The 26,019-nt window shown below is 38.8% G+C and overlaps 1 protein-coding gene across 1 annotated transcript in view; it reads left to right on the top strand.

Moving 5' to 3' along the window:
• The window catches only part of LOC136858799 (lachesin-like), a 686,055-nt gene that overhangs the window by 428,981 nt on the left and 231,055 nt on the right, over positions 1-26,019 (top strand). Inside the window, exon 6 of the mRNA XM_067138618.2 lies at positions 2,549-2,686. Coding sequence (XP_066994719.2) covers positions 2,549-2,686 — 138 coding nt within the window. The remainder of the gene's footprint in view (positions 1-2,548; positions 2,687-26,019) is intronic.

Here is a 26,019-nt window from a genome sequence, read left to right as displayed (position 1 = left end):
CAGTTACTTGAACTCATTGTAACTGCTTTCTGAAGCCGAGAAGGAGCTTTGTCCGAATAATGAAACATTCATAATAATATAATATCTATCAAGGAAGAAACGCAGTGATGAGCAAATAGCATTATGTGCAAATTAAATTCGTAAAATAAAATACTAATAATATTTGAAATTAACAAAGCAGTAGTTATGGCATATATATATATGAGTATCTTTCACCTAATCACATTTCATAAAAATCGCCCAGGTGAGGAGTTATTGGCAGATTTCAAAATAAACGCCTTGCGTTTTAAATCCAGTATATAGATTATTCACTGCGTGTACAGTAATTTACTTCGATATCCGTGTACAAGATAGAATACCGTAGCGAAGCTCGGGTACAATTGCTAGTATATACGGGTTTTTTCCGTAAGCACGTGCAAAAATTTTACAGGGCATAGAGAATGATCAACCGAACGGTTTGAAGTAGGGAATCTGGGGTCGGAGCTTAAGGAGATAATAGGAATACAATCACATTACTGTGTACTTATTTATGTACATTAATTGCAGTTAACTGCAAATACCATCATTAACACAATGATTGTACCATTAGCACTGTATCTTACAAAATCTGCTAAAATTGACGGCTATCAACCTCAATGCAAGCATGACATCGACGAATAAGGTTCTGATGCACCCTGGCAAATAACCCTGGTGTGTTTCGAATCACATCACAAAGCAGCTACATATCTGGCAACTCATTCCATCTCCGTAACCACTGGGGTCTCATACACAAGTGACTTCGGATATCCCGATAGCAAATAATGAAGGGGATTCAGCTCAGGTGACCTCATAGGCCATTGAATAGGACCTCCTCTTCCAATAGAGCGACCAGGAAATACAGCATTGAGATGGTTGCGGACATCCACATCTAAGTGAGGCGATGCACTGTCATGTTGTATCCACGTCTTCGCACGAACAGTCAAGGGTACTTCCTGCAACATCTCAGGTAGAACTCTATACAAGAACCTCAAGTACAGGTGGCCATTCAGACGGCCAGATAGAAGACATGGCCCTATGAGGTTGACGGCTACAATGACGGCCCAAATACTCACAACAAAATGCACTTGATGGTGTGACTCTACTAGAGCGTCAGGGTTTTCCACAGCGCACACACGGCTGTTCCTACTGTTCGAAATACCATTACGATAAAATGAGGCCTCGTCAGTAAACAGCAAGATTTGGAGGAAATCTGGTCGCTCAATCCATTGCTCGAGCAACCACTGACACCATGCAACCCTTGGTGCAAAGTCAGTTATAAGCATTGCACGGACTCGTTGTGGGTGATATGGATGCAATTGTTGTTCGTGGAATATTCGCCGCACACGTTAGAATGTGCAGCGCCCATTTCATGTGCAATACGACGAGTACTGGTAGAGGGGTGGTGAACCGCGTTCCAGCAACTCCTCTTGAAAATCGGGTGTGTGAGTGGTCCTCATGTTGCCAGGTCCCTCGTTTCTTCTTTCCAATGAACCAGTCCCCCGCATTCGTCGATCGAGAGAAATTCGTCGTGGTGGATGATGCCCGTTAGGATACCGTTCCTTGTACAGCCTTTAAGCAGCGAGAGAATTGCAACATACTTCCCCATACACAAGGTTCATGCCAGTGAGTTCTGCGAAACTGTACCGGTACCGCTCCATCGTACTGTTCTGTACTTCTCTGAATAGCACTGAGTAATGAATGGGTCTGTCGGTGATACATAGCGCGTCCCCCCATAGGGCAATATAAACACAATACAACAGACCCACCTTATGTACAGGTAAAGTAAACAAACCCTACATCATGAATTCCTAGTAATCAGGTTCGTTCTTGTTTCCTTGCAGGAAACCTACGTATACAGCACAGTACGAGTAAACTTGTACGCATTTTAGTTGTAAACAAGCTGGAAAACAGTAATGCGAGAATAAACGGTAAACTACTTCCATTTCTCCTTAAGCCGGCTTATCCGACCCCAGGTTCCCTAACTTAAATTATTCAGTGGAGTATTCTCTATGTCCTATTAAATTTTTTGCACCCTCTCACTGAAACACCCAATGTATAGAGAGCGTTTCACGATTATTTTAACGGACTTAAAAATTGCCAACCAGTGCTTGTTTCTCTTACTGTGACTTTTTAAACTCAACACTTAATTCGTGAAGACAGAAAATCCCTCATCATAAATAATGCCTTGACTTTGGACACGGCATTAATGCTACGACTTAAGGTTTAAATTACTGTTCTTTCTTCATTTTAAATTATTTAGCTGTTTAGTCCTGTTTTAAGTAATTATCCCTCTTCATCGGTCTGCTGCCAGCAAGAGTGAGAAGATCTCAAAGTAATCACTTTATCTGCTTTGATACATTGACAACAATATTGCTATAATTTCCAAGAACTCCTTACTATATACATTATTTGGCAGTATATTTAGGGTAAACATTTATGTTATATAATTTCATAAGTCGTCATTTTTTTCACCTTTACACATTTCGTTTATGTTCGATTATTTACTACACGATTTTATTTTTTGTTTCAGTTCCACCAATGTTGTCCATCCCAAACCAACTGGAGGGAGCGTACATAGGCCAAGACGTGACTCTGGAATGTCACACGGAAGCCTACCCTACGTCCATCAACTATTGGACCACAGAGCGGGGCGACATGATCGTCTCGGGTAAGAGTTACCCGTTATACAGACTAGGTTAGCATTCGCACTCTACTCGGGGCTGTCCACGCCACACTGATCACTTGTACCCTCTTACGCACCTGGTGTAGAGTTATTTTCTCAAGGATCAATAATGGTGCCATACAAGCAATAATAAAGAAAGTATTACTGACCATACACATTCAGTGAATAAACCAACGAACAGAAGTTCGTAATGATTTTAATAACATTTCTTCCCTTTTCTAGAAATATAGCTCAGAAATACAACCACTTTGGCTTTATGTTTCCTGCCATTAATTTCAAGTAACGTTAAGGATAGGAAAATATATCATGCGCACATTCAATCCTGAAATAGCATCATTCATCATGATCTGAAATTCATCAATGGATTAAAGTTTCCATCAGTTTACTTAAAGTCGCTTTAAAACAGAATTTCTTCCAAATATATTAAAAACCAGTTTACCACTTCATTCACTCTGTACCATTCTACTAAATGTGTACTTGAAATTCACCAAAAATGTATATGTAAAAGGTCATAAAAAATATTATCTGAATATTGCCATTGAAGAAAGAAAACACCGTGTGTCACAATGCTCTCATCCTATACATTATTTTCCTTAAGACTGAGCACGCCAGACAGCCATATATGTGTAAATAGTCCATCACAACTAATTACGTTGTGTTCATTTTCCTATGCTATTGTGTACAAAAAATGAATGAACTTTACCGTACCTTACTGTAAGAATATAGCCTATGTATCCGTGATATGTTTACGCACTCCTACATAATACTGTATTTAAAGTTCCATTTCCTTGACATGCCGTATAGGAAAATTGAAAACGACGACTATTGTTCTCATCCATTTGTGGCTGGGAGGAAAATAGTGGACAATGAGAGCATTTTGAGATACGAGGTATTGTTTCTTCACCGACGGTATGGTGACAGGGAGATATCAATTATATTTATAGGAAACAACAATCAAGGTTAAACAGAACTTAAAATAATCATGAAGGTAGCTTTCTCAATGCATCAGTACCGGCCTCAGGAAGCCAACACTCAGCAAATAAAATCGTATTTATAAAGGGAAGCTAAATGTCCATTTTACACTTTATGAAGTAAAAATGAAAACCTACAACCTGTTTTCCAGTAATTGAATGGGTATCAGGGATCTAGTTCAATGAATCATATATAGGCTATTAGTACGATGGAGTCGCCACTCACCAAGTGATTTGTATAATGACTGATAGATGCTATGAAATGCGAATGGAGAGTGTTGCTGGAATGAAAGATGACAGGGAAAACCGGAGTACCCGGAGAAAAACCTGCCCCACCCCCGCTTTTTCCAGCACAAGCTTCACATGGAGGGACCGGGATTTGAGGTATCCAGCGATGAGAGGCCGACGCTATGCCGTCTGAGCACGGAGGCTCATCAGACTCTATATCCCGTGACTTTTTAAATATAAGGCATCTCTCCGGACACTTTTGTTGTTTATCAACAAAATTAATTTTTAAAACCAGAGCCACAGGTTGAGCAACAGCTATTCGTACTCTGCCGTGTGGTAGAATATAACTAAACGTCAAAACAAACACACTTGCACCCTAGATAGCACCATGTAAAACTGGCAGTCAAGGTCATTCGATAATATTAATAATAATAATAAATTTACTGACCATACACTTTCAGAGAATAAACAAACGAACAGAAGTTCATAATGGATTTTATAACATTTCTCCACTTTTCAAGAAATAGAGCTCAGAAACGCAACCACTTTAACTTTATCTCTCCTGCCATTAATTTCAAATAACGTTGTGGATAAGAAAATATATCATGCTTATATTCAACCGTGTATAGGATATGATCTACATTTCACTCAAACCTAGCGGAAGGTAAACGTAAAAAGTGAACCAGTTTTATGGAGATTATGTTAAAGTAAGATATTAATTACTTTACATTGACAAATTTTTAGAGTTTTTGCTTCTGGAGTACATTCTTTATCTGAGTGTACTAGAAGTGTACACAGTTTTAATTTCTTTCGTGTGGTGTAGATTTTGATAGTTGAAACATTTAATGAGTTGAACTTTTATACATGTTACTTGTTATGTGATTGTCGCTTGTCATACGTTTTAGTATCCCGTTGACTTATTCAGAAAATCAAGTCGACACAGCAGTGATATTAGAAGATCGCGTGGTTCGTTTTATATTATTTTCTGGAAAATAGCGCATCTATAAGGATATTTCAATTATACATTAAGTTATATGGTCAGGTATACATAGGTGTATATACGTTTTCAGAGTATGGCTAATAATCTCTCGGACGAACAACAATCACACGGTGTACAATGCACGCCCTGTGGAAAATATTATCAATCTGATAGGGGTGTAAGAATACGCATTAGCAGAGCTCACCTTACATTGCACAAAAACCAAAGTACAATCAATAGTTTACGAAATTCCCCAGAGAATCATCAGTCCAATGATACCACAACCAACAACGCTACTCATCCAGCTCCGAATATGGAGGAGTACAACCGCGATCTGATGAAATGGAAATCAAATTTCTCTGGAAACCTAACAGACGACAACTTTGACAATGCTGTTAATGACTTTTTCAAATTCGTAGCTTCTGTGCCTCATATTCTTCCTGGGCTGATACACCCCGCTCAGAAATATTGTGAACTGTGAAGAAAAGGCCAACCTAAATCTGCCCAACGTTCGTATAGGACCTCTTCACACTCTGAAATATCAACGAAGAGGATATGAGAGAAAAGGAAGTACATGTACACATTTATTAACTCAGTTCTACTAATAAATCAGCGGCGAAAAGCCACGCGCAACGTGTTCACAAACGAACAACCTATTTGTAGACTGAAAGAAGAAGTATTGCACACACACTTTTCGGACACGTTTCCTAGGCCGAACAACCACAGTACCAGACCAGAGTACCCTCAAAAGTACACGGCAAGTGAACTCATGGAGACTAACGACTTATACAATCCGGTCATGTCTAAATAAAACATTGTTCAGGCAACACAAAAAAATCCTGATATTCGCAATCATCGCCACTAGAATGCTAGCAACATGTTTAGTACCATCGACTTTCAAGAAAGACACAGCAATTCAAGTTCATAAAGGAAGTGACGTAAATGATCCCAGTAACTGGCGTAATATTACTATATGTTAATTTATTAGACGAGTCATCGAGAATGTTCTGGATAAACAGCTTCGAAACTACATTGCGTTTCATTACAATAAAAGGGGATTAACCACTACACCTGGTTATTAAATAATACCTCAATTTTGTAAGCCGTTCTACAGCACACTAGCCAAGAAAAGAACGATGCATGCATTATATTTCTGGACGTTCGAAAAGATTTTGATAACGTCGGACATGCGCACCTCAAGAGCACATTGGAGTCGGTCGGAGTGCCCGTAAATCTGACGAGGCTGTCAATTGCACTACAGGACGGTAACGTAACGCATATGCAGACCCCAAAACAGGGAACAAAACCCATCAAAATTAATCGGGGTGTGCTCCAATGCTCTCCTTTGTCACAGGCATTACTTAACATCGCTACCAATCATATTGTGGAAGAACTATCTGAAGACTTCTTAGCAGTGAATTATGGTTACTCGATTGCAAACGAGCACCCTAACCTCACTGTAATGTGTTATGTCGACGATACGGTAATATTTGGGAAAACTCCGAATCTGCCGCTGAACTAGCCAGGGTTGATATAGAAAGATTTACGGAACTCGGCTTGGACATCGGCGCTTCAAAATCAGCTTGCCTTTCTATCAAGAAAGGCCAGCTAACGGAGGAGAAAATCATCATAAATAACGACTGTGAAACTAAATCACAGTACAATGGAAGTGCGGTTCGCTACTTAGGTGTGAACTTCATTAATGAACTTAAACTGGAATCACAAGCTGTACTTGAAAAGACGCCAAACAAGATTGACACCCTTGTTAGCTCACCATAGCTGCAATCCGACCAGAAATTTTCAATGTTAAATAGTTCAATATCGCCTACTCTTATTTACCCACACATAGTTACTCTCCTATACAAGATCCCTCAAACATTTCTATCAGGTGCGGATAAAATGTTAAAGAGTGGAACTAAAGAATTATTAGAACTACCAGCGGACGTTCCGGATCCCATGATGTACACCGAAAGGAGACATAAAGGCTTCGGATTTTTTCGCGCCACTTTGGAAGCCAAACGGCAGCATATTGACATCAGTAACAAATTAAACCTTGAAAATGGCGGCTATGTTAATGCAACTAGGAACTTGGAGCAAGAACGTATAATTTGTTTGAAAGACCTAAGCATACAAATGAATGATCGAGTTATGCCCAAAAGCAGCCATCTTCCCAACTTAAGGAGGGTCAGACAGATACTACGAGGCAGAGAAGTTCAGTCATGGACGAAGCTACCGCACAAAGGAAAGTGCGTTGGGCTCTTCCAGGAATACACGCCAGGGAACAAATGGATAATAGATCACCAATGCCTATCATGTGCAGAATTGAGAGAGGTCATCAAGATGACAGCGAATGTGTGCGTTGTTCGCTCCGTGTCGGGAAGGTCCCATGACAACTCCCTCTGTCGGTGTTGTCACAGAGAGCACGAAACTCCTGCCCATGTCGTGGGTGCCTGTCGTCACGGGGAGGAATTGAGAAATTCCGGCATCATACAATACGACACATGATCGTGACCCCGCTCAGGGATTTCGGTTTCAAGGTGCATGAAGAGGTTTCTGGCCTAGCTAGCGGTGGGAGTAACAGGCGTATTGACATGATATACTTTCAACCGTCCAGCAAGCAAGGACTAATCTTAAATCACACAATACGCTTCGAGCCGCAAGTTGGCCAGGCCGAAGAGGTGTACGCCGAGAAGAAGTCGATTTACCAGCCAACCGTGAACTACTATAAGGACTTATATCACCTAGACAGTATTTCCGTCCATGGACTCATTATCGGAGCTCGAGGCACAATCCCTGAATTTCTTGTACAGCTAGAGGATTCTCTCGGTATCAATCGGACACGACTTCACGACATCGCTATCGCCGCAATATGAGGTTCAGTAACCATACTCCGCAAACATCTATACAGTATAACATTTGAAGAACCATACATCATGCCACATTCCAAGTTCACTCAAATTTATTTCTGACACACTAGCAAACGCAGCAATAACTTAGAAGCCAAAACACTGTGTAGTCGACATACTTTGTCCTTGTGGCAGCCTCCTCATTGGGAAAGTCGTATTAATCGAACTCTCTCTTCCTCTCTCTCTCTCTCTCTCTGTATATATATATACTAGCGAATGTACCCGTGCTTCGCTACGGTATTCTACATTGTATTCGAATATCGAAGTAAATAGTGTACATGCAGTAAATAAGATAGTTTTAAAATTGCATGTCTCTTAGCGTTATCCGAGAAAGAGCATGGGGAGGTCCCCGTACGTTTCCAATGTAAAGTGTTTGTTACGGATTTGTGATATAACGGCAGGCTCACTTGCCTACTGGCATTCACAATCAGGTTGGGAAGTTTACATTATAATTGCAGGCCCCATTGCCTACTATGCGGACAGAATCGATTTGGGGAGTTTTCGTTAAAATGGCAGCCCCCCTTTCCTACCTCCAGACAGATTACAGTTTTTATTATAATGGCAGGCAATTACCCTACTATCACTCGAAATTGAGTTGTGCAGTTATCATTATAATGACAGGCCCCTTTTCCTACTGCCAGCCAGCGTACTGCCAGTCACACCAAGTTGGTGAGTTTCCATCAAAATAGCAGGCCACTATGCCTAATGCCAGTCACATTTTAGATGAGTACATTTCTTTATAATGGCGGGCACCCTTGCCTACTGCCAAACACAATCGGGTAGGGGAGTTTTAAACAAAACTGCATGCTCACTTACCTTCTGCAAGTCAAATCGAGAAGGGAACTATTCATTACAATTGTAGGCCTTCCTTACTAATGACAGTTACACAGGAGTTGGAGAAGGAACCCTTTCCTACTGCCAGTCAAAGTCGGTGTGGGGAGTACTGATTACAATAGCAGACCGACCCTTTCTCGATCGCTAAATCGACATCAGTGAATATATATAGATCGACATACGAAAGTATATGCGTGTTTACAATATTGAAGACCTTCATTAACAGATTAACTGCTACTAAACGTACGTCATATCGAAAAAGGATTATACCATAAGACACGCCGGATTTAGTGGCCTAAATGGCTGGTCCAATGATATGTCATCTATTCTTGGGTCAGATTTAGAAACGTGGAACAGGGTAAAGGTTTTGTAAGATCATCTCACATTACATTACTTTTCGGATAATAATGTGACAGCTACATACGTAGCATTTGGCTCACATATGGCTACTGAGTGGGCCAATTTTCGTGAAGAGTTTGATGATTCTGTATTTCATAAAAGTAATTGAAAGTATGAATAATGCATGTGAAAATTCCAAATTGACTTAACATCGATTAATAGAGAAAAATCAAACGTAAAAGGGATACAGATACGGCATAAAGTCATAAGACCAAGGTTGTAGATCATTCCAAATTGAACGGAGATTGTGCAATCCGTTACGTGATAGGAATTTCCGAAGGTCTGCACCATCATTAAAATTGCCTGCATATTTCGATATTCTTCGGGGATAAAAAATGAAAAATTTAATGATATAGGATTTTTCATTCGTTACAGGCTAAAACGTATAATTTTGTCAAATTTCAATTATCTTCTTATTCTTCTGGCAGATTATGCCACAATGTGGATTTTGGGCGAGGCGGGTAAAAATTAGGACTTTCAGGAAATCAAAAATTATGGAGATTGTTATTATTACCCCTTAAACGGAAAGCTGTACGAAAATTTCGCCAAAATAGTCAGTGTAGAGGTACACAGTCGTTACGATTTGATTTATATAGATAAGGAATCTGCTCCATGTAAAACACCTTTTGGGCTATGTCCGCTGGACTTAACCTGCAAAAGTGACCATTCATGATATCTCCCTTATTAATCCTCCTGACGAAAAAATGCACATGAAAAAAAAGGTTTAGAGGTGGAATTCCATCAGGTTTGGTCGATTTCCAGTCAGGTTGGTCTTGTTCTGTATATAATGTGGAAGAGTAAAATCACCATTTCGGTTCCTTATAAACCGCCAGTCCATTCCGGAACATGAAATGTTATTTACGTTTAAAACCTACCTTTGGACAGGTGGATGCTAAATATAAATTTTGTTTCGAATGTCTTCAGTAGTTTTCAAGTTGTAAGGAATACGCTTTACACGCACCCGCTCGTGAGTTAAGTCCGATGGGACATGTACAGAAAAACGGTCCTTTAATGATATCTCCCTTATTGATCCTCGTATCGAAATGATGCACATGAGAAAAAAAGGTTTAGACATTAATTTCTACCAAGGTAGGTAGACTTCCATAAACTTTTGTTGTGTATATTTTTTGGAAGTGCAAAATCACTGTTTCGGTTTCGTATAAACCCCCAGTTAGTTCAGGGATTTAGAAACAATATTTGCCCTGAAACCTATCAAGGACAGGTGTATTCTAAATACGAATCTTGGTGGAAATGCATCCAGTAGTTTCTAGCATTCACGTACATACGGCGTAATTAAGGAAGAAAATAATACAGTTAAGAATGTTGAAACTAATAGAAAATGGATTATAACTGAGGACAGCCGGATAACGACAAATAAATAAATGCCGTGAGTTATGGATATAATAAAGCGCTAACAGAGGAGAAATTTAGGTTCAGTGATTCTTAGGTAAACAAATATGAAGATGACTAATGGTGTTATTACTTAATCTATTCGAGGGCGGTTATAACCTCCAACGATATTCCGCCAAAATCCCGCAGATGAGCCGATTGATGCCTCTCTTGCCATCTACCCAAGGAACAACCACGAATTTAAAAGCATGATGAGGAAAATGGCAATACGTTACTTCCCTACTGGCATGCAGTCAGAGACGTTGCCATGGTAACCTGTAGGTTCGTTGTCGGTCTGTCGGTCACTAAATGCAGAGCATGATACCAGCAGAAAATTGTAAATTTCTCCGTCATGTGAAGAGTAAGGTAAATTATGAACATAACGAAAGTTGTTTATAATGAAGAGACGTTTCACGTACGGTAAACGAAGTTTACAGAAAATCAATAGTATAAGAGAAAATAGAGGAAAACCACTGTGGTTTTCCTATAAACACCCCGTCTATTCAAAGATTTTAAAATTATATGCATATTCGAACCTTTCCTGGGATGAGTATACTCTAAATATGAAGTTTGGCTGAGATCTATCCAGCCGTTTCGACGTGATGGTGGGAAAACCACTCTGGTTTTCCTATAAACACCCCGTCTATTCAAGGATTTTAAAATGATATGCATATCTAAACCTTCCCCGGGATTAGTATACTCTAAATACAATGTTTGGTTGAGATCCATCCAGCCGTTTCGACGTGATGGTGGAAAAACCATTCTGATTTTCCTATAAACCCCCATATATTCAAATATTTTAAAATGATATGCATATGGAAAACTTCCCCGCGATGAGTATCCTCTAAATATGAAGTTTGGTTGAGATCTATCCAGCCGTTTCGACGTGATGGTGGAAAAACCATTCTGGTTTTCCTATAAACCCCCTGTCTATTCAAGGATTTTAAAATGATATGCATATCAAAACCTTCTCCGGGATGAGTATACCCTAAATATGAAGTTTGGTTGAGATCTATCCAGCCGTTTCGACGTGATGGTGGAACAGACAAACAGACAGACAAACAGAAACAATTTTATTTATCCCCGCCCAAAGGAGTCCTATGAGTGCCTTACACAACAGTATATTTTTTCCCAGATATTAAGTCTTATTTGTACCTATTTTGGTTGACAGCTATGCCCAAACGTACATGCATAATCTCACTGCTCTAGAATCCTGGAGCTGACGTTGCCATGGTTACGGCAGTTCATTTCTTTATCCGATTCCTAGAGCAGGGGTAGTGTGGTGCCAATATCTCCGTAACGGTTGGTTTTAGGGCCTTAAAACATGGTTTCCGGGCCCGTAGGGCTTACCGAGTTTTGTTCTTTGCGTCAAGAGGATTAAATTTAGCTTTGTCTCGTCCTTATACGACAAATTCGATATTTTGCCTATAATAGTATAAGAGAAAATAGAGGAAAACCGTTTTTCCTATAAAACCCCCGTCTTTTCAAAGATTTTAAAATGATATGCATATCGAAACCTTCCCCGGGGTCAGTATACCCTAAACATGAAGTTTGGTTGAGATCTATCCAGCCGTTTCGACGTGATGGTGGAACAGACAAACAGACAGACAAACAGACAAACAGAAACAATTTTATTTATATAGATGACGGATAAGCATGAGCACGTTGAAAAGTGCAGACTTCCACTTCGAGATTCATATCTCCTAAACGGTTTATGATATTAAGAAACGGTTTGCGCCATCAGACGCCCCATTTATCGCTCTAAATGTTTGTTGCTAAACCATATCCTCGTATCTACCATATTAAGGGGGTAAATTGAGTTCAAATTTTGGAAAGGCTGAAATTTGGGTGCATTTTTAACATTTTACATTACTTTTTGCCTACTTATGTATAAGATAGAATCATGAAATTTGGTACACATATGTCCCTTAATCGTGCCAATGTGCGCACCTAACGCGATGATCCTATCATTCTTATAAGTGTGTCAAACAATGAAAAATACTTGTAAAAATCACCAAATTTACGAACAATCCAGAAATACGGCCAACTTTAACGTAAGAGGGAGAGAGATACGACAAAATGTCACAGGACCAAAGTTGTAGATCACTCCGAATTGAAGGGACATTGTTCCATCCGTTTTGTGAAAGGACTTACCGTTTAGCCAAAAAATACCTCAAAAGGAATGTCTGCAAAGTCATTAAAATTGCTTCCATATTTCGATATCTTTGGGGGTAAAAAGTGAAAAATTTTAACATCTTGGAATTTTCCCGTCGGTTAGGAACCAAAAGCTATAATTTCACCAAATTTCAATGGTCTACCTCGTCTGGCAGGTTGTGCCGCCATCTTGATTTGGGGGGATAGGGGATAAAAATGAGGAAATTCCCGAAAATTTTTAAGCCCACGAAACATATAGGTTATCGTTTTGGATATATTATACGACTGTGTTCTTATGCTGAGCCCAAAATTTGAGCCCCCCCAGCGTGCCCCCTTCAGGGAATTTTGAGAATTTCCGATTTTTCTAGGGATCCTGGGGTCATCAGTTTCCCTCGTACCAAGTTTCAAATTTCTGACATTTCTGGAAGTGCCTCATTAATTCACGTCTTTTTTCATTTTTAAATATTTATATATACATCGCTCCAGCCCGACTTGCTTTTATATATATAGATGACGGATAAGCATGAGCACGTTGAAAAGTGCAGACTTCCACTTCGAGATTCATATCTCCTAAACGGTTTATGATATTAAGAAACGGTTTGCGCAATCAGACGCCTCATTTATCGCTCTAAATGTTTGTTGCTAAACCATATCCTCGTATCTCCCATATTAAGGGGGTAAATTGAGTTCAAAGTTTGGAAAGGCTGAAATTTGGGTGCATTTTTAACATTTTACATTACTTATTACCTACTTATGTATAAGATAGAATCATGAAATTCGGTACACATATGTCCCTTAATCGTACCAATGTGCGCACCTAACGCGATGATCCTATCATTCTTATAAGTGTGTCAAACAATGAAAAATACTTGTAAAAATCACCAAATTTACGAACAATCCAGAAATACGGCCAAATTTAACGTATAAGGGAGAGAGATACGACAAAATGTCACAGGACCAAAGTTGTAGATCACTCCGAATTGAAGGGACATAGTTCCATCCGTTTTGTGATACGACTTACCGTTTAGCCAAAAAATACCTCAAAGGGAATGTCTGCAAAGTCATTAAAATTGCTTCCATATTTCGATATCTTTGGGGGTAAAAAGTGAAAAATTTTAACATCTTGGAATTTTCCCGTCGGTTAGGAACCAAAAGCTATAATTTCACCAAATTTCAATGGTCTACCTCGTCTGGCAGGTTGTGCCGCCATCTTGATTTGGGGGGATAGGGGATAAAAATGAGGAAATTCCCGAAAATTTTTAAGCCCACGAAACATATAGGTTATCGTTTTGGATATATTATACGACTGTGTTCTTATGCTGAGCCCAAAATTTGAGCCCCCCCAGCGTGCCCCCTTCAGGGAATTTTGAGAATTTCAGATTTTTCTAGGGATCCTGGGGTCATCAGTTTCCCTCGTACCAAGTTTCAAATTTCTGACATTTCTGGAAGTGCCTCATTAATTCACGTCTTTTTTCATTTTTAAATATTTATATATACATCGCTCCAGCCCGACTTGCTTTTATATATATAGATGACGGATAAGCATGAGCACGTTGAAAAGTGCAGACTTCCACTTCGAGATTCATATCTCCTAAACGGTTTATGATATTAAGAAACGGTTTGCGCCATCAGACGCCTCATTTATCGCTCTAAATGTTTGTTGCTAAACCATATCCTCGTATCTCCCATATTAAGGGGGTAAATTGAGTTCAAAGTTTGGAAAGGCTGAAATTTGGGTGCATTTTTAACATTTTACATTACTTATTGCCTACTTATGTATAAGATAGAATCATGAAATTCGGTACACATATGTCCCTTAATCGTGCCAATGTGCGCACCTAACGCGATGATCCTATCATTCTTATAAGTGTGTCAAACAATGAAAAATACTTGTAAAAATCACCAAATTTACGAACAATCCAGAAATACGGCCAAATTTAACGTATAAGGGAGAGAGATACGACAAAATGTCACAGGACCAAAGTTGTAGATCACTCCGAATTGAAGTGACATTGTTCCATCCGTTTTGTGATACGACTTACCGTTTAGCCAAAAAATACCTCAAAGGGAATGTCTGCAAAGTCATTAAAATTGCTTCCATATTTCGATATCTTTGGGGGTAAAAAGTGAAAAATTTTAACATCTTGGAATTTTCCCGTCGGTTAGGAACCAAAAGCTATAATTTCACCAAATTTCAATGGTCTACCTCGTCTGGCAGGTTGTGCCGCCATCTTGATTTGGGGGGATAGGGGATAAAAATGAGGAAATTCCCGAAAATTTTTAAGCCCACGAAACATATAGGTTATCGTTTTGGATATATTATACGACTGTGTTCTTATGCTGAGCCCAAAATTTGAGCCCCCCCAGCGTGCCCCCTTCAGGGAATTTTGAGAATTTCCGATTTTTCTAGGGATCCTGGGGTCATCAGTTTCCCTCGTACCAAGTTTCAAATTTCTGACATTTCTGGAAGTGCCTCATTAATTCACGTCTTTTTTCATTTTTAAATATTTATATATACATCGCTCCAGCCCGACTTGCTTTTATATATATAGGTGACGGATAAGCATGAGCACGTTGAAAAGTGCAGACTTCCACTTCGAGATTCATATCTCCTAAACGGTTTATGATATTAAGAAACGGTTTGCGCCATCAGACGCCTCATTTATCGCTCTAAATGTTTTTTGCTAAACCATATCCTCGTATCTCCCATATTAAGGGGGTAAATTGAGTTCAAAGTTTGGAAAGGCTGAAATTTGGGTGCATTTTTAACATTTTACATTACTTATTGCCTACTTATGTATAAGATAGAATCATGAAATTCGGTACACATATGTCCCTTAATCGTGCCAATGTGCGCACCTAACGCGATGATCCTATCATTCTTATAAGTGTGTCAAACAATGAAAAATACTTGTAAAAATCACCAAATTTACGAACAATCCAGAAATACGGCCAAATTTAACGTATAAGGGAGAGAGATACGACAAAATGTCACAGGACCAAAGTTGTAGATCACTCCGAATTGAAGGGACATTGTTCCATCCGTTTTGTGATACGACTTACCGTTTAGCCAAAAAATACCTCAAAGGGAATGTCTGCAAAGTCATTAAAATTGCTTCCATATTTCGATATCTTTGGGGGTAAAAAGTGAAAAATTTTAACATCTTGGAATTTTCCCGTCGGTTAGGAACCAAAAGCTATAATTTCACCAAATTTCAATGGTCTACCTCGTCTGGCAGGTTGTGCCGCCATCTTGATTTGGGGGGATAGGGGATAAAAATGAGGAAATTCCCGAAAATTTTTAAGCCCACGAAACATATAGGTTATCGTTTTGGATATATTATACGACTGTGTTCTTATGCTGAGCCCAAAATTTGAGCCCCCCCAGCGTGCCCCCTTCAGGGAATTTTGAGAATTTCCGATTTTTCTAGGGATCCTGGGGTCATCAGTTTCCCTCGTACCAAGTTTCAAATTTCTGACATTTCTGGAAGTGCCTCATTAATTCACGTCTTTTTTCATTTTTAAATATTTATATATACATCGCTCCAGCCCGACTTGCTTTTATATATATAGGTGACGGATAAGCATGAGCACGTTGAAAAGTGCAGACTTCCACTTCGAGATTCATATCTCCTAAACGGTTTATGATATTAAGAAACGGTTTGCGCCATCAGACGCCTCATTTATCGCTCTAAATGTTTTTTGCTAAACCATATCCTCGTATCTCCCATATTAAGGGGGTAAATTGAGTTCAAAGTTTGGAAAGGCTGAAATTTGGGTGCATTTTTAACATTTTACATTACTTATTGCCTACTTATGTATAAGATAGAATCATGAAATTCGGTACACATATGTCCCTTAATCGTGCCAATGTGCGCACCTAACGCGATGATCCTATCATTCTTATAAGTGTGTCAAACAATGAAAAATACTTGTAAAAATCACCAAATTTACGAACAATCCAGAAATACGGCCAAATTTAACGTATAAGGGAGAGAGATACGACAAAATGTCACAGGACCAAAGTTGTAGATCACTCCGAATTGAAGGGACATTGTTCCATCCGTTTTGTGATACGACTTACCGTTTAGCCAAAAAATACCTCAAAGGGAATGTATGCAAAGTCATTAAAATTGCTACCATATTTCGATATCTTTGGGGGTAAAAAGTGAAAAATTTTAACATCTTGGAATTTTCCCGTCGGTTAGGAACCAAAAGCTATAATTTCACCAAATTTCAATGGTCTACCTCGTCTGGCAGGTTGTGCCGCCATCTTGATTTGGGGGGATAGGGGATAAAAATGAGGAAATTCCCGAAAATTTTTAAGCCCACGAAACATATAGGTTATCGTTTTGGATATATTATACGACTGTGTTCTTATGCTGAGCCCAAAATTTGAGCCCCCCCAGCGTGCCCCCTTCAGGGAATTTTGAGAATTTCCGATTTTTCTAGGGATCCTGGGGTCATCAGTTTCCCTCGTACCAAGTTTCAAATTTCTGACATTTCTGGAAGTGCCTCATTAATTCACGTCTTTTTTCATTTTTAAATATTTATATATACATCGCTCCAGCCCGACTTGCTTTTATATATATAGATGACGGATAAGCATGAGCACGTTGAAAAGTGCAGACTTCCACTTCGAGATTCATATCTCCTAAACGGTTTATGATATTAAGAAACGGTTTGCGCCATCAGACGCCTCATTTATCGCTCTAAATGTTTGTTGCTAAACCATATCCTCGTATCTCCCATATTAAGGGGGTAAATTGAGTTCAAAATTTGGAAAGGCTGAAATTTGGGTGCATTTTTAACATTTTACATTACTTATTGCCTACTTATGTATAAGATAGAATCATGAAATTCGGTACACATATGTCCCTTAATCGTACCAATGTGCGCACCTAACGCGATGATCCTATCATTCTTATAAGTGTGTCAAACAATGAAAAATACTTGTAAAAATCACCAAATTTACGAACAATCCAGAAATACGGCCAAATTTAACGTATAAGGGAGAGAGATACGACAAAATGTCACAGGACCAAAGTTGTAGATCACTCCGAATTGAAGGGACATTGTTCCATCCGTTTTGTGATACGACTTACCGTTTAGCCAAAAAATACCTCAAAGGGAATGTCTGCAAAGTCATTAAAATTGCTTCCATATTTCGATATCTTTGGGGGTAAAAAGTGAAAAATTTTAACATCTTGGAATTTTCCCGTCGGTTAGGAACCAAAAGCTATAATTTCACCAAATTTCAATGGTCTACCTCGTCTGGCAGGTTGTGCCGCCATCTTGATTTGGGGGGATAGGGGATAAAAATGAGGAAATTCCCGAAAATTTTTAAGCCCACGAAACATATAGGTTATCGTTTTGGATATATTATACGACTGTGTTCTTATGCTGAGCCCAAAATTTGAGCCCCCCCAGCGTGCCCCCTTCAGGGAATTTTGAGAATTTCCGATTTTTCTAGGGATCCTGGGGTCATCAGTTTCCCTCGTACCAAGTTTCAAATTTCTGACATTTCTGGAAGTGCCTCATTAATTCACGTCTTTTTTCATTTTTAAATATTTATATATACATCGCTCCAGCCCGACTTGCTTTTATATATATAGGTGACGGATAAGCATGAGCACGTTGAAAAGTGCAGACTTCCACTTCGAGATTCATATCTCCTAAACGGTTTATGATATTAAGAAACGGTTTGCGCCATCAGACGCCTCATTTATCGCTCTAAATGTTTTTTGCTAAACCATATCCTCGTATCTCCCATATTAAGGGGGTAAATTGAGTTCAAAGTTTGGAAAGGCTGAAATTTGGGTGCATTTTTAACATTTTACATTACTTATTGCCTACTTATGTATAAGATAGAATCATGAAATTCGGTACACATATGTCCCTTAATCGTGCCAATGTGCGCACCTAACGCGATGATCCTATCATTCTTATAAGTGTGTCAAACAATGAAAAATACTTGTAAAAATCACCAAATTTACGAACAATCCAGAAATACGGCCAAATTTAACGTATAAGGGAGAGAGATACGACAAAATGTCACAGGACCAAAGTTGTAGATCACTCCGAATTGAAGGGACATTGTTCCATCCGTTTTGTGATACGACTTACCGTTTAGCCAAAAAATACCTCAAAGGGAATGTCTGCAAAGTCATTAAAATTGCTTCCATATTTCGATATCTTTGGGGGTAAAAAGTGAAAAATTTTAACATCTTGGAATTTTCCCGTCGGTTAGGAACCAAAAGCTATAATTTCACCAAATTTCAATGGTCTACCTCGTCTGGCAGGTTGTGCCGCCATCTTGATTTGGGGGGATAGGGGATAAAAATGAGGAAATTCCCGAAAATTTTTAAGCCCACGAAACATATAGGTTATCGTTTTGGATATATTATACGACTGTGTTCTTATGCTGAGCCCAAAATTTGAGCCCCCCCAGCGTGCCCCCTTCAGGGAATTTTGAGAATTTCCGATTTTTCTAGGGATCCTGGGGTCATCAGTTTCCCTCGTACCAAGTTTCAAATTTCTGACATTTCTGGAAGTGCCTCATTAATTCACGTCTTTTTTCATTTTTAAATATTTATATATACATCGCTCCAGCCCGACTTGCTTTTATATATATAGATGACGGATAAGCATGAGCACGTTGAAAAGTGCAGAATTCCACTTCGAGATTCATATCTCCTAAACGGTTTATGATATTAAGAAACGGTTTGCGCCATCAGACGCCTCATTTATCGCTCTAAATGTTTGTTGCTAAACCATATCCTCGTATCTCCCATATTAAGGGGGTAAATTGAGTTCAAAGTTTGGAAAGGCTGAAATTTGGGTGCATTTTTAACATTTTACATTACTTATTGCCTACTTATGTATAAGATAGAATCATGAAATTCGGTACACATATGTCCCTTAATCGTGCCAATGTGCGCACCTAACGCGATGATCCTATCATTCTTATAAGTGTGTCAAACAATGAAAAATACTTGTAAAAATCACCAAATTTACGAACAATCCAGAAATACGGCCAAATTTAACGTATAAGGGAGAGAGATACGACAAAATGTCACAGGACCAAAGTTGTAGATCACTCCGAATTGAAGGGACGTTGTTCCATCCGTTTTGTGATACGACTTACCGTTTAGCCAAAAAATACCTCAAAGGGAATGTCTGCAAAGTCATTAAAATTGCTTCCATATTTCGATATCTTTGGGGGTAAAAAGTGAAAAATTTTAACATCTTGGAATTTTCCCGTCGGTTAGGAACCAAAAGCTATAATTTCACCAAATTTCAATGGTCTACCTCGTCTGGCAGGTTGTGCCGCCATCTTGATTTGGGGGGATAGGGGATAAAAATGAGGAAATTCCCGAAAATTTTTAAGCCCACGAAACATATAGGTTATCGTTTTGGATATATTATACGACTGTGTTCTTATGCTGAGCCCAAAATTTGAGCCCCCCCCAGCGTGCCCCCTTCAGGGAATTTTGAGAATTTCCGATTTTTCTAGGATCCTGGGGTCATCAGTTTCCCTCGTACCAAGTTTCAAATTTCTGACATTTCTGGAAGTGCCTCATTAATTCACGTCTTTTTTCATTTTTAAATATTTATATATACATCGCTCCAGCCCGACTTGCTTTTATATATATAGGTGACGGATAAGCATGAGCACGTTGAAAAGTGCAGACTTCCACTTCGAGATTCATATCTCCTAAACGGTTTATGATATTAAGAAACGGTTTGCGCCATCAGACGCCTCATTTATCGCTCTAAATGTTTTTTGCTAAACCATATCCTCGTATCTCCCATATTAAGGGGGTAAATTGAGTTCAAAGTTTGGAAAGGCTGAAATTTGGGTGCATTTTTAACATTTTACATTACTTATTGCCTACTTATGTATAAGATAGAATCATGAAATTCGGTACACATATGTCCCTTAATCGTGCCAATGTGCGCACCTAACGCGATGATCCTATCATTCTTATAAGTGTGTCAAACAATGAAAAATACTTGTAAAAATCACCAAATTTACGAACAATCCAGAAATACGGCCAAATTTAACGTATAAGGGAGAGAGATACGACAAAATGTCACAGGACCAAAGTTGTAGATCACTCCGAATTGAAGGGACATTGTTCCATCCGTTTTGTGATACGACTTACCGTTTAGCCAAAAAATACCTCAAAGGGAATGTCTGCAAAGTCATTAAAATTGCTTCCATATTTCGATATCTTTGGGGGAAAAAAGTGAAAAATTTTAACATCTTGGAATTTTCCCGTCGGTTAGGAACCAAAAGCTATAATTTCACCAAATTTCAATGGTCTACCTCGTCTGGCAGGTTGTGCCGCCATCTTGATTTGGGGGGATAGGGGATAAAAATGAGGAAATTCCCGAAAATTTTTAAGCCCACGAAACATATAGGTTATCGTTTTGGATATATTATACGACTGTGTTCTTATGCTGAGCCCAAAATTTGAGCCCCCCCCAGCGTGCCCCCTTCAGGGAATTTTGAGAATTTCCGATTTTTCTAGGGATCCTGGGGTCATCAGTTTCCCTCGTACCAAGTTTCAAATTTCTGACATTTCTGGAAGTGCCTCATTAATTCACGTCTTTTTTCATTTTTAAATATTTATATATACATCGCTCCAGCCCGACTTGCTTTTATATATATAGATGACGGATAAGCATGAGCACGTTGAAAAGTGCAGACTTCCACTTCGAGATTCATATCTCCTAAACGGTTTATGATATTAAGTAACGGTTTGCGCCATCAGACGCCTCATTTATCGCTCTAAATGTTTGTTGCTAAACCATATCCTCGTATCTCCCATATTAAGGGGGTAAATTGAGTTCAAATTTTGGAAAGGCTGAAATTTGGGTGCATTTTTAACATTTTACATTACTTATTGCCTACTTATGTATAAGATAGAATCATGAAATTCGGTACACATATGTCCCTTAATCGCGCCAATGTGCGCACCTAACGCGATGATCCTATCATTCTTATAAGTGTGTCAAACAATGAAAAATACTTGTAAAAATCACCAAATTTACGAACAATCCAGAAATACGGCCAAATTTAACGTATAAGGGAGAGAGATACGACAAAATGTCACAGGACCAAAGTTGTAGATCACTCCGAATTGAAGGGACATTGTTCCATCCGTTTTGTGATACGACTTACCGTTTAGCCAAAAAATACCTCAAAGGGAATGTATGCAAAGTCATTAAAATTGCTACCATATTTCGATATCTTTGGGGGTAAAAAGTGAAAAATTTTAACATCTTGGAATTTTCCCGTCGGTTAGGAACCAAAAGCTATAATTTCACCAAATTTCAATGGTCTACCTCGTCTGGCAGGTTGTGCCGCCATCTTGATTTGGGGGGATAGGGGATAAAAATGAGGAAATTCCCGAAAATTTTTAAGCCCACGAAACATATAGGTTATCGTTTTGGATATATTATACGACTGTGTTCTTATGCTGAGCCCAAAATTTGAGCCCCCCCAGCGTGCCCCCTTCAGGGAATTTTGAGAATTTCCGATTTTTCTAGGGATCCTGGGGTCATCAGTTTCCCTCGTACCAAGTTTCAAATTTCTGACATTTCTGGAAGTGCCTCATTAATTCACGTCTTTTTTCATTTTTAAATATTTATATATACATCGCTCCAGCCCGACTTGCTTTTATATATATAGATGACGGATAAGCATGAGCACGTTGAAAAGTGCAGACTTCCACTTCGAGATTCATATCTCCTAAACGGTTTATGATATTAAGAAACGGTTTGCGCCATCAGACGCCTCATTTATCGCTCTAAATGTTTGTTGCTAAACCATATCCTCGTATCTCCCATATTAAGGGGGTAAATTGAGTTCAAAATTTGGAAAGGCTGAAATTTGGGTGCATTTTTAACATTTTACATTACTTATTGCCTACTTATGTATAAGATAGAATCATGAAATTCGGTACACATATGTCCCTTAATCGTACCAATGTGCGCACCTAACGCGATGATCCTATCATTCTTATAAGTGTGTCAAACAATGAAAAATACTTGTAAAAATCACCAAATTTACGAACAATCCAGAAATACGGCCAAATTTAACGTATAAGGGAGAGAGATACGACAAAATGTCACAGGACCAAAGTTGTAGATCACTCCGAATTGAAGGGACATTGTTCCATCCGTTTTGTGATACGACTTACCGTTTAGCCAAAAAATACCTCAAAGGGAATGTCTGCAAAGTCATTAAAATTGCTTCCATATTTCGATATCTTTGGGGGTAAAAAGTGAAAAATTTTAACATCTTGGAATTTTCCCGTCGGTTAGGAACCAAAAGCTATAATTTCACCAAATTTCAATGGTCTACCTCGTCTGGCAGGTTGTGCCGCCATCTTGATTTGGGGGGATAGGGGATAAAAATGAGGAAATTCCCGAAAATTTTTAAGCCCACGAAACATATAGGTTATCGTTTTGGATATATTATACGACTGTGTTCTTATGCTGAGCCCAAAATTTGAGCCCCCCCAGCGTGCCCCCTTCAGGGAATTTTGAGAATTTCCGATTTTTCTAGGGATCCTGGGGTCATCAGTTTCCCTCGTACCAAGTTTCAAATTTCTGACATTTCTGGAAGTGCCTCATTAATTCACGTCTTTTTTCATTTTTAAATATTTATATATACATCGCTCCAGCCCGACTTGCTTTTATATATATAGGTGACGGATAAGCATGAGCACGTTGAAAAGTGCAGACTTCCACTTCGAGATTCATATCTCCTAAACGGTTTATGATATTAAGAAACGGTTTGCGCCATCAGACGCCTCATTTATCGCTCTAAATGTTTTTTGCTAAACCATATCCTCGTATCTCCCATATTAAGGGGGTAAATTGAGTTCAAAGTTTGGAAAGGCTGAAATTTGGGTGCATTTTTAACATTTTACATTACTTATTGCCTACTTATGTATAAGATAGAATCATGAAATTCGGTACACATATGTCCCTTAATCGTGCCAATGTGCGCACCTAACGCGATGATCCTATCATTCTTATAAGTGTGTCAAACAATGAAAAATACTTGTAAAAATCACCAAATTTACGAACAATCCAGAAATACGGCCAAATTTAACGTATAAGGGAGAGAGATACGACAAAATGTCACAGGACCAAAGTTGTAGATCACTCCGAATTGAAGGGACATTGTTCCATCCGTTTTGTGATACGACTTACCGTTTAGCCAAAAAATACCTCAAAGGGAATGTCTGCAAAGTCATTAAAATTGCTTCCATATTTCGATATCTTTGGGGGTAAAAAGTGAAAAATTTTAACATCTTGGAATTTTCCCGTCGGTTAGGAACCAAAAGCTATAATTTCACCAAATTTCAATGGTCTACCTCGTCTGGCAGGTTGTGCCGCCATCTTGATTTGGGGGGATAGGGGATAAAAATGAGGAAATTCCCGAAAATTTTTAAGCCCACGAAACATATAGGTTATCGTTTTGGATATATTATACGACTGTGTTCTTATGCTGAGCCCAAAATTTGAGCCCCCCCAGCGTGCCCCCTTCAGGGAATTTTGAGAATTTCCGATTTTTCTAGGGATCCTGGGGTCATCAGTTTCCCTCGTACCAAGTTTCAAATTTCTGACATTTCTGGAAGTGCCTCATTAATTCACGTCTTTTTTCATTTTTAAATATTTATATATACATCGCTCCAGCCCGACTTGCTTTTATATATATAGATGACGGATAAGCATGAGCACGTTGAAAAGTGCAGAATTCCACTTCGAGATTCATATCTCCTAAACGGTTTATGATATTAAGAAACGGTTTGCGCCATCAGACGCCTCATTTATCGCTCTAAATGTTTGTTGCTAAACCATATCCTCGTATCTCCCATATTAAGGGGGTAAATTGAGTTCAAAGTTTGGAAAGGCTGAAATTTGGGTGCATTTTTAACATTTTACATTACTTATTGCCTACTTATGTATAAGATAGAATCATGAAATTCGGTACACATATGTCCCTTAATCGTGCCAATGTGCGCACCTAACGCGATGATCCTATCATTCTTATAAGTGTGTCAAACAATGAAAAATACTTGTAAAAATCACCAAATTTACGAACAATCCAGAAATACGGCCAAATTTAACGTATAAGGGAGAGAGATACGACAAAATGTCACAGGACCAAAGTTGTAGATCACTCCGAATTGAAGGGACGTTGTTCCATCCGTTTTGTGATACGACTTACCGTTTAGCCAAAAAATACCTCAAAGGGAATGTCTGCAAAGTCATTAAAATTGCTTCCATATTTCGATATCTTTGGGGGTAAAAAGTGAAAAATTTTAACATCTTGGAATTTTCCCGTCGGTTAGGAACCAAAAGCTATAATTTCACCAAATTTCAATGGTCTACCTCGTCTGGCAGGTTGTGCCGCCATCTTGATTTGGGGGGATAGGGGATAAAAATGAGGAAATTCCCGAAAATTTTTAAGCCCACGAAACATATAGGTTATCGTTTTGGATATATTATACGACTGTGTTCTTATGCTGAGCCCAAAATTTGAGCCCCCCCCAGCGTGCCCCCTTCAGGGAATTTTGAGAATTTCCGATTTTTCTAGGATCCTGGGGTCATCAGTTTCCCTCGTACCAAGTTTCAAATTTCTGACATTTCTGGAAGTGCCTCATTAATTCACGTCTTTTTTCATTTTTAAATATTTATATATACATCGCTCCAGCCCGACTTGCTTTTATATATATAGGTGACGGATAAGCATGAGCACGTTGAAAAGTGCAGACTTCCACTTCGAGATTCATATCTCCTAAACGGTTTATGATATTAAGAAACGGTTTGCGCCATCAGACGCCTCATTTATCGCTCTAAATGTTTTTTGCTAAACCATATCCTCGTATCTCCCATATTAAGGGGGTAAATTGAGTTCAAAGTTTGGAAAGGCTGAAATTTGGGTGCATTTTTAACATTTTACATTACTTATTGCCTACTTATGTATAAGATAGAATCATGAAATTCGGTACACATATGTCCCTTAATCGTGCCAATGTGCGCACCTAACGCGATGATCCTATCATTCTTATAAGTGTGTCAAACAATGAAAAATACTTGTAAAAATCACCAAATTTACGAACAATCCAGAAATACGGCCAAATTTAACGTATAAGGGAGAGAGATACGACAAAATGTCACAGGACCAAAGTTGTAGATCACTCCGAATTGAAGGGACGTTGTTCCATCCGTTTTGTGATACGACTTACCGTTTAGCCAAAAAATACCTCAAAGGGAATGTCTGCAAAGTCATTAAAATTGCTTCCATATTTCGATATCTTTGGGGGTAAAAAGTGAAAAATTTTAACATCTTGGAATTTTCCCGTCGGTTAGGAACCAAAAGCTATAATTTCACCAAATTTCAATGGTCTACCTCGTCTGGCAGGTTGTGCC

Source organism: Anabrus simplex, chromosome 1 (genome assembly GCF_040414725.1).
Source record: "Anabrus simplex isolate iqAnaSimp1 chromosome 1, ASM4041472v1, whole genome shotgun sequence".
Lineage (NCBI taxonomy): Eukaryota > Metazoa > Arthropoda > Insecta > Orthoptera > Tettigoniidae > Anabrus > Anabrus simplex.
This window is presented reverse-complemented; position numbering and strand designations above follow the sequence as displayed.